This window comes from Hyperolius riggenbachi, chromosome 5, assembly GCF_040937935.1.
Source record: "Hyperolius riggenbachi isolate aHypRig1 chromosome 5, aHypRig1.pri, whole genome shotgun sequence".
In the NCBI taxonomy this organism is placed as follows: domain Eukaryota; kingdom Metazoa; phylum Chordata; class Amphibia; order Anura; family Hyperoliidae; genus Hyperolius; species Hyperolius riggenbachi.
The window spans coordinates 304,946,891-304,955,469 of record NC_090650.1 but is presented as its reverse complement, the minus strand read 5'-3'; the positions used below and the strand labels follow the sequence as shown (position 1 = coordinate 304,955,469).

Below are 8,579 nucleotides of genomic sequence, written 5' to 3'. Positions count from 1 at the left end.
TCCTAACATCATAAGCACCCCAATATATCTCCACAGGGCTGGTAAGAGATTATATTACCTATCCATTCTAATTAACATAACTAATGTAACTTGATGACAGTATGTTTGTTTAGGCTGAAGTTCCCCTTTAAGGGGGGTAAAGCCCACGGTCCTCAAGTGGTTAAAATAGCTCCAGTATTCTAAAGTTAAAGACAGGCTGTTAATTAACGGTGTGTGAAAATAACTACAGAGGAGGTAACTTAAGGAATGGAGAGATAAGATAACTCTCTCACTGTGTGGTGGTAAGTTTTCTCTTGCCTTATCTCCAGCATGATCTTAGTGAATTGAGGCCAAGGTGCATTATTTTACAGGAAACAAACTTGTCAGCCTCCATATCCCTCTCACCCCATGTTCAAGGTTCTTGGACTGTCATTATACTTGTAACATAACCAACTACACAGTTAGCGCCCATAAAATAACTGCTTTCAGTGTATACACGTAGGCTGCAAATGTAGAAGGTTTGGTGGTTGCTGAAATGTTAAGTGTCAAAGAATTTATGTGAAACAATTACTTAAAGAGTAACTGTCAGGCTGCAGAAGCTAATTTAAACCTCTATTCTCCTGTGTTAAACAGTTTAGAAGGAAGCCCAAAAGCAATTAGTGAAGATAAAAATCTCAGTTACCTTTGATGTGTGCTTATCAGCAAGTCTGTTATTCTTAAGAAGACGCAAGCCGCATACCATACTGCAAAGCATTCTGGGGCTCTCCCCTCGGCTGCTAATGAGACGTTGCAGCAGCTTGTGTAATCAGTCCAGCGCATAGCACTGATAAATCTCGGGCAGAGTACACTGCAGGAGTCAGCTATTGTTCCTAGCCACATGGCTCATTAATATTCACTGCACACTGTGTTATTTAGTACAAGCTTATCTGTGATCAGGAAGCAGGCAGGACATGACGACACATTTGACAGAAAAACATGGAGCCTGCCATGAGCTGTCAGGAGCATCTATCTCTGCATATACTATATACAAATTCTGTGAAATCCAAACGTGGACAGTGAAATGCATATGTAATGTAAGTACAGCCAATCTTTAGCTACTGATATATGTGTTTATTTTCTCTGAGACCTTATACCTAACAGCTCCTCTTTAAAGCATTGAAAGTATTACTTTCAAGAAAGTACACCACCATTTGAATTGTACCACCGCCTTTAATTATGTATATTTTTATAATAAGGCACACTATGCAGGTGGTCGTGTATTCACAACGCAACACAGAGCATCTGTGTTGCTATCCCATTCTCTGCATTTGCATAAAAATGCATGCAGCAGTGTGTTACAATAACACAATGCTGTGCAGTGCTTAAAGATAACCCGAGGTGGGTTTGAAGAATGTTATCTGCATACAGAGGCTGGATCTGCCTATACAGCCCAGCCTCTGTTGCTATCCCAAACCCCCCTAAGGTCCCCCTGCACTCTGCAATCCCTCATAAATCACAGCCACGCTGCTGACAAACAGCTTGTCAGAGCTGGCTGTGTTTATCTCTATCGTGTCAGTCTGCTGCTCTCCCCGCCTCCTGCAGAACTCCGGTCCCCGCCTGCATCCCTTCCCTCCCTGCTGATTGGAGGGAATGGATGGGGGCAGGGAACGGAGCTATGCAGGAGGCGGGGGAGCAGCCGAGACTGACACTACAGATTTACAGATTTACTGACACTACAGCTGTGATTTATGGGGGATTGCAGAGTGCAGGGGGACCTTAGGGGGGTTTGGGATAGCAACAGAGCCTGGGCTGTATAGGCAGATCCAGCCTCTGTATGCAGATAACATTCTTTAAACACACCTCGGGTTCTCCTTAAAGCTAATTTGAAGCAAAAATAAACTTATGAAATGATGAATTGTATGAGTAGTATGGATAAGAAATAGAACATTACAGTAGTAAAGATGGGAATCTCATTTTTATTTTCAGTTATATAGCTTCATTTATAACATTACATCAGACTATCGTAGTTGCAATTTACAATCCACACTCTGGGCTCGATTCATAAAAGGGCACCAAGTGTTCGCACACCTGTGAAAAGCCCCTTAGCACGCTTCAAGGTAGTTTTTCACGCGCTAATATGCACTCGGAAGCTTAGTTTAGCGGTGCACGCGAAACGTTGTGCCGGGTGTGTTGGAAACGTCGCACCCTGTGCGCCTAAAACGGCGCATCAGGTGCACCCGAAACGGCGCATCAAGTGCACCCGAAACGGCGCATCAAGTGCACCCGAAATGGCGCATCAGGTGCACCCGAAACGGCGCATCAGGTGCACCCGAAACGGCGCATCAGGCGCACCCAAAATGGCGCATCGGTGCACCCGAAACGGCGCATCAGCGCACCGTTGTGACGTTTCGGGCCCGATGTTTCCAGTGTACCCGATGTAACGTTTCACGCACACTGCTAAACTTAGTGCGCAATCAGTAAGAGCTTTAGATGTGCAAACTACTTAGCACCCTAGTTTGCACATCTAAAGCCTTTAGGCGTGCTAACTAAGTTAGCACGCCTTTGTGAATCAAGGCCTTTGTATTTTAAGCTGTTGAACAAAGCAGAGGTAATAACCCTTTGACAGCTTTTCAGAACTGAAGCTATCCTAGGCAAGAACAACAGCTGCTGAAAAATGTATCCAAAGCATTTTATTATGAATCAAATCTCTCAGTATTACAAAATAGAAGTTCATAATTTAAATAAAATATATTCATAATAAATTCACAAACTGTAAAATATTATTACAAGTAGAAAGGCCTAGGTGAATAGTGCTGCATGAATATACTTTCATGTTATGAGACAGATCGATATTTACATGCGAACATAATCCAAACCGCACATGCAGATTCCGGATATGTGAAAACTCGCACTCGAACCGCAAGTCGCATCTGATCCCCACGACAGCCAATTATTTCTTCACAGAATGGAGAACTGTGGAAGTAACAAAACATATGCTGTAATATAGAGCTTCAAGAACACCACATTACAAAAGCTACTGCAAAATTACAACTAAACACACAGCTGAACAAGTGAAATAAAAAAAGAGAAAAAAAAAAAAGAAAGAAAGAAAAAAAAAATCTGAATAAATAAATATGAACTGTGTATAGAAACAAAGTGTTTCCACAGTCCAGCACAGCTCTATGGACTGCTGACGGTATACACACACACACACACACACACACACACACACACACACACACACACACACACACACACACCCTGGTACTGTACATCTAAAACCCGTACAATGAAGACAAAGACTAAGGGCCCTTTTACACTTAATCAGTTGCTCTCAGTTACAACTGAAAGAAAACTGATTTTCAAAGTAATGCCCATGTTTTCCTATGGCACCTTTCACACTTAAAGGGACACTTAAGTCAAACAAAAAAAATGAGTTTTACTCACCTGGGCTTCCAATAACCCCCTGCAGCTGTCTGGTGCCCTCGCCGTCTCCCTCCGATCCTCCTGGCCTCGCCGACAGCCACTTCCTGTTTCGGTGACAGGAGCTGACAGGCTGGGGACGCGAGTGATTCTTCGCGTTCCTGGCCACAATAGTGCCATCTATGCTGCTATAGCATATATCATATACCATATAGCAGCATAGAGGGTGCTAATGTGTCTGGGAACGCAAAGAATCGCTCGCGTCCCTAGCCTGTCAGCTCCTGTCACCGAAACAGGAAGTGGCTGCCGGCGGGGCCAGGAGGATCGGAGGGAGACGGCGAGGGCACCGGACAGCTGCAGGGGGTTATTGGAAGCCCTAGGTGAGTAAAACTCATTTTTTTTTTTGTTTGACTTAACTGTCCCTTTAACGCGTTTAACTGAAATCTTTTTCCCAATGCACTGCTATGGAAAAAACGTGTACCAACGCGCACTAATGCGTACTAACGCATACTAACGCACACTAACGCATACCAACTGATTAAGTGTAAAAGGGGCCTTACCGAAGACATGTGGCAAATGCTCTCCTTGCATTTCGATGCACAAAATGAATGGGAAACCCTTTAAAGGTATGGCCATCAGGGACTGCTCTTCGTATAGCATCTTGAAATTCCTCATTCCCTGCCGAGAGGCCTGTAGTACGTTCAATCTCATATGCGGCTAGTGCTGGCGACAGCAGATAAGACAGCTGGTCTTCCCAAAATGTTGTCAGGCCTAGATCCTGGAAAGTTATAGGAATGAATACACAGTTATGAGTTACAAAAACATTATAAATCATTTATGTTCAAAACTATATAGGCCACATAGGTAATTTCACAGAAATATAGCTACACTACAATGGTAAAGGAAAGCGTAAAATACAGGGGAAGCGCATCCTCGTGAAGTATGTCAGTGTAATGCTGGATACACACCATGCGTTTCCGCGTTCGATGCGTCCGGCGATACGCATCGATTCGAATATTTCCGACATGTCCGATTCAAGCTTCGATGGATCGTTAGGTCGATTTGCCATACTTTACATGGCAATCGACCTAAAAATCATCGAAATTCGTTCGGAAATGCTCAGAAATAATCGAATCGACGCGTATCGACTGACGCATTCGACGCGGAAACGCATGGTGTGTATCCAGCATTAAGAGTATTGTTAGGAGTTACATGACTATCCATGTGGTTTGACATACATTATGAATTTTGTATGCCTCGATGGTTGACTGTATTTTAAGAAACTGCCCCATAGACATGGTCCCAGTGCAAACTCCCTCAAGTCCCTCTTCAAGGAGCACAGATCAGGAGAAGAATGCCACAACTATCATGCACTAGGGACCCAAAAGGATACACACAATATTGTTGTATATTTATATAGTGTTGACATTTCTTCAGCACTTTTGCATAGTATATATAGTCAAGTCATTAAAAATAATAAAAAGATTAGGTTACATTTAACTCTTAGAAAACGTAGTAGGTAAAAACGGCGCAAGAGAATAGGTGGCAACAGTAAAAGCCATGATTAGCAGCAATAAACAATTATGGTGCCTGATGAATAATGGGCACCCAGTGTTCATTGCCCCTAATGGTGGCTTTTACGAATGTCACCAAAGGCGGCAGCAGGGTTGTTTACAGGGGATAAGGTTAGGCACGAAGGGGGTGGGGGTGATTAATGTTAGGCACCAGAGGGTGTGGTTAATGTTAGGCACTGGGGGAAGGGTTAAGGCTGGGCAGCACCAGGAAGGATGGTCATGCATAGGTAGAGAAAGGGTTTTGTGTGAGAGTAGTGTTAGATTATAGTAAAATATTGGTAAAGATTACTGATATTTTACTATAATAGGTATAGTAGGCGCCAGTAAAAATGGTACCGCCATAGGTGGCAAAAGTAAAATTCGTGATTAGTGGCAATGAACAATAATTATGGCGCCTGATGAATAGTAGGTGCCCAGTGTTCATTGCCGCTAATTGTGGCTTTTACTAATGTCACCTATGGCAGCAGCAGTGTGGTTTACAAGGGTTAAGGTTAGGCACAAGGGGGTGTGGTTAATGTTAGGCACCACCAGGGGTCTTAGTGTCAGGCATAGGTAGAGAAAGGGTTCTGTGTGAGAGTAGGGTTAAGTTATGGTAAAATATTACTGATGTTGTACTATAAGAATGAGGTAGTAGAATATTGGTAATTTTAGTCTCTAGTGCTATTTTTTTATAAATATGCTACAGACCGAATTGTGCAATACATTATATTTGACACAACATGTTTCTGAGGTCATACCCACTTCATCAGGTGCAAAATAGGTTTGCAGGATGCTCACACCCCCTGAAAGGAAATGGGTATGAGCATCCTGGCTATTGTTATGAAACGCTACACATGCTCACTGCAACAGCTGCATTTAATTACTGACAGCTGCTTTTGAGATGGGAGTGACTAGATTACTTAGCCATAACCTGCTGCTATAGCTTCCAGCAAGGGTCCTAAGTCCCCTTTCAGATGGAGAGCTGAACTGTGCATTTGCAGAGCAGTTCAGTCTCCTGTCTGCTTCCTAAACAAATAAAAAACACCCAATACTGCGCTCATGCGACTAAAATAGGTAAACTCCTCTAAGAAATATTATTAAAGATTGCAAATTGCAAAATAAAATTTACATCAGTGTGTCCTTTTGCAGACTACAGCCGATGTAGTGTGTGTTCCACTCATACAGTCTCCAAATAGTATTCAGTAAGCGCTCAGATATAGGTTACGCAACGGGGCTAATTCACATTCAGTTTCTGGGGTTTCCCCCTATGGGTATAGACTCACCAGATGGTGCGGCCTTTCCCGGGCCCGTATCAGCATTCGAGGTATCGGCCACCTCGCAGCCCGACTGGCACTTTCTCCACCTGGTCTTCCTTCGGCTGTTAGTGAAAAAATAAGCTCCACATCGCGTAAAAGCGTATAAAAAGTTTATTTAAACACTGCTTGAAGAAGTTCAAAAAGAACAAGGCATATGCCTTTAACCAGCACAGCCAGAATGACAACGACGGCCGTGCAATATCGGTCATACAGCAAAAAGGGGATGCTAATGATGAAATGCACTTGTTCACACAGACATATGTAACAATCTATTGCTTCCTCCCAACGTGCAGGCACTTGACTGTTCAGGCAAAAGAAAAATATCGGTGAAAAAGTTTAAAAGTTTAACAACATGCGCCTATCCGGCTACGTCCGACCAGCAACACACGTGGATGACGTCACTCCGTGGCTCCGCCCAACATTTCGTTGCCTTAGCAACTCATCAGGGGCTAGCCTGTCATTGTCATTCTAGCTGTGCTGGTTAAAGGCATATGCCTTGTTCTTTTTGAACTGCTTCAAGCAGTGTTTAAATATACTTTTTATACGCTTTTACGTGATGTGGAGTTTATTTTTTTAACTAACAGCCGAAGGAAGACCAGGTGGAGAAAGTGCCAGTCTGGCTGCGAGGTGGCCAATACCTCGAATGCTGATATGGGCCCAGAAGGCCGCACCATTTGGTGATATACCCATAGGGGGAAACCCCAGAAACAGTGAATGTGAATTAGCCCCGTTGTGTAACCTATATCTGAACGCTTACTGAATCCTGTCTGCTTCCTACCAGTGCAATTTGGGTGCAATTTAAATGCAGCCAAATTGCAGCGGTTGTAACACCACGTGTGTCAAGCTTTGACACGCGGTGGTGGTTCTGTGCGGCAGAGGAATGTGACATGTCGAGTCTGGGTGCAGCTGTGGCTGTGTTCAGATCTCACTCTGGGGGGGGAGGGGGAGGGGGGGGGGGGGTGCCTGCTAACAAGTGCCCGGCCAGCGCAGGAGAGCAGCTGAAAGGCGTTGGCACCGCTTGTCAGCTTTCCGTGTGAAAGGGTCCTAAAAATATAATAATATATAATATAGTTATAGCAGCTGCAGGCTCAAGTTGACAAAACTTTATTTAAATGAAGTTAGAAAATGACTTTTGTAGTGATGATGTCGTACAGATTTTAGATCAGCTTTAAGACTTCAGTGCACACAAAGGATATGAAAATCGTGAAGAATGCCAGATATTACCTTTCTGTGCTCAGACACAAGAACCCGCAGCTGTAACTCAATGTCATTGCTTTCTGTAGCTGCATCAATCAGGGAGCTGCAGAGTGGAGGAAATGGAGGAAGTGATGTGGTGGAGCCAGGAGAACAGACAGATCTAATTGCCTCTTCGCTCATTGGCTTCCACCTGGATTCATCATGCAGATCAAATACACACACATCTACAGAATCAGATGGCTGGCAGTTGGCCAGGAATCGCTGGTGGTTAAATACACAGCCGATGGTTCGGTATGGGTAGAGGGGTTTGGGCTGTTCCACTAAGGGCGGATCATCTGGTTTGATGGGTTTATGGACATATCTGCATGATAAAAATACACAGATATTTCATTACGATGTACTGTATAAATGAACATTAACACATAGTAACCACTTCACTACTGAGGGTTTTTTCCCCCTTCTGTACCAGAGCAATTTTCACCTTTCAGCGCTCTTTCCATTCATTCGCCTATAACTTTATTACCACTTTATCACAACAAAACAATTTATATCTTTTTTTTGGTCGCCACCAATCCCATATCAAACCCTCCCATATCACAAAACATGCAGAAAAGTTAAGACTACGATGGATCAAGCTCAATCCTTTGGGCAAAACTTCAAAGTATGTGCAATGTACAGAAGTGTTCTAAGGCTACAGACGAGGGATGCATGTGTCTGTGGAGAAGGGAGGAGGGATAATAGCGTCGAAAAATAGAGTGGCTTCCTGTGGGCAAAATGAGAAGGGGAACAACTGGAATAGGCTTTGCTAGGGTGTCGCTATCACTGAAGTTTTGGCTTGCCAGATCTTTATAGGACGCTGGGGGGAACCTGTACACATACACTACACTAAATTCTCATCCAATGTAGCCCTGAATGCTGTGAATTTTATCACTTCAGATTTACTTTAACTCTTCGGTACTAAAACCCCTAAGCGTCAGCATTGGATATTTTATTGCTGAGTGTCAGCCCCCCAACCAACTACACTGCAATAATCTGCTTAGAATGTTCCTCCCACAGAGCTATTAAAAGCTTTCATCACAAAAGACAGTAAGACCATCTTCTGCTATTACCATTACACAACAAACACTATTCT

At 43.5% G+C, this 8,579-nt stretch overlaps 1 protein-coding gene across 1 annotated transcript in view; it reads right to left on the bottom strand.

Annotated features, from left to right (window-relative positions):
- Positions 1 to 1,914: 1,914 nt before the first annotated feature.
- Positions 1,915 to 8,579, bottom strand: part of CEP76 (centrosomal protein 76) — a 32,494-nt gene continuing 25,829 nt past the window's right edge. Inside the window, exons 10-12 of the mRNA XM_068237132.1 lie at positions 7,475 to 7,808; positions 3,942 to 4,159; positions 1,915 to 2,931 (exon numbers count right to left, since the gene is read on the bottom strand). Of these exons, the coding sequence (XP_068093233.1) occupies positions 2,793 to 2,931; positions 3,942 to 4,159; positions 7,475 to 7,808 (691 nt within the window). The 3' untranslated portion in view covers positions 1,915 to 2,792. The remainder of the gene's footprint in view (positions 2,932 to 3,941; positions 4,160 to 7,474; positions 7,809 to 8,579) is intronic.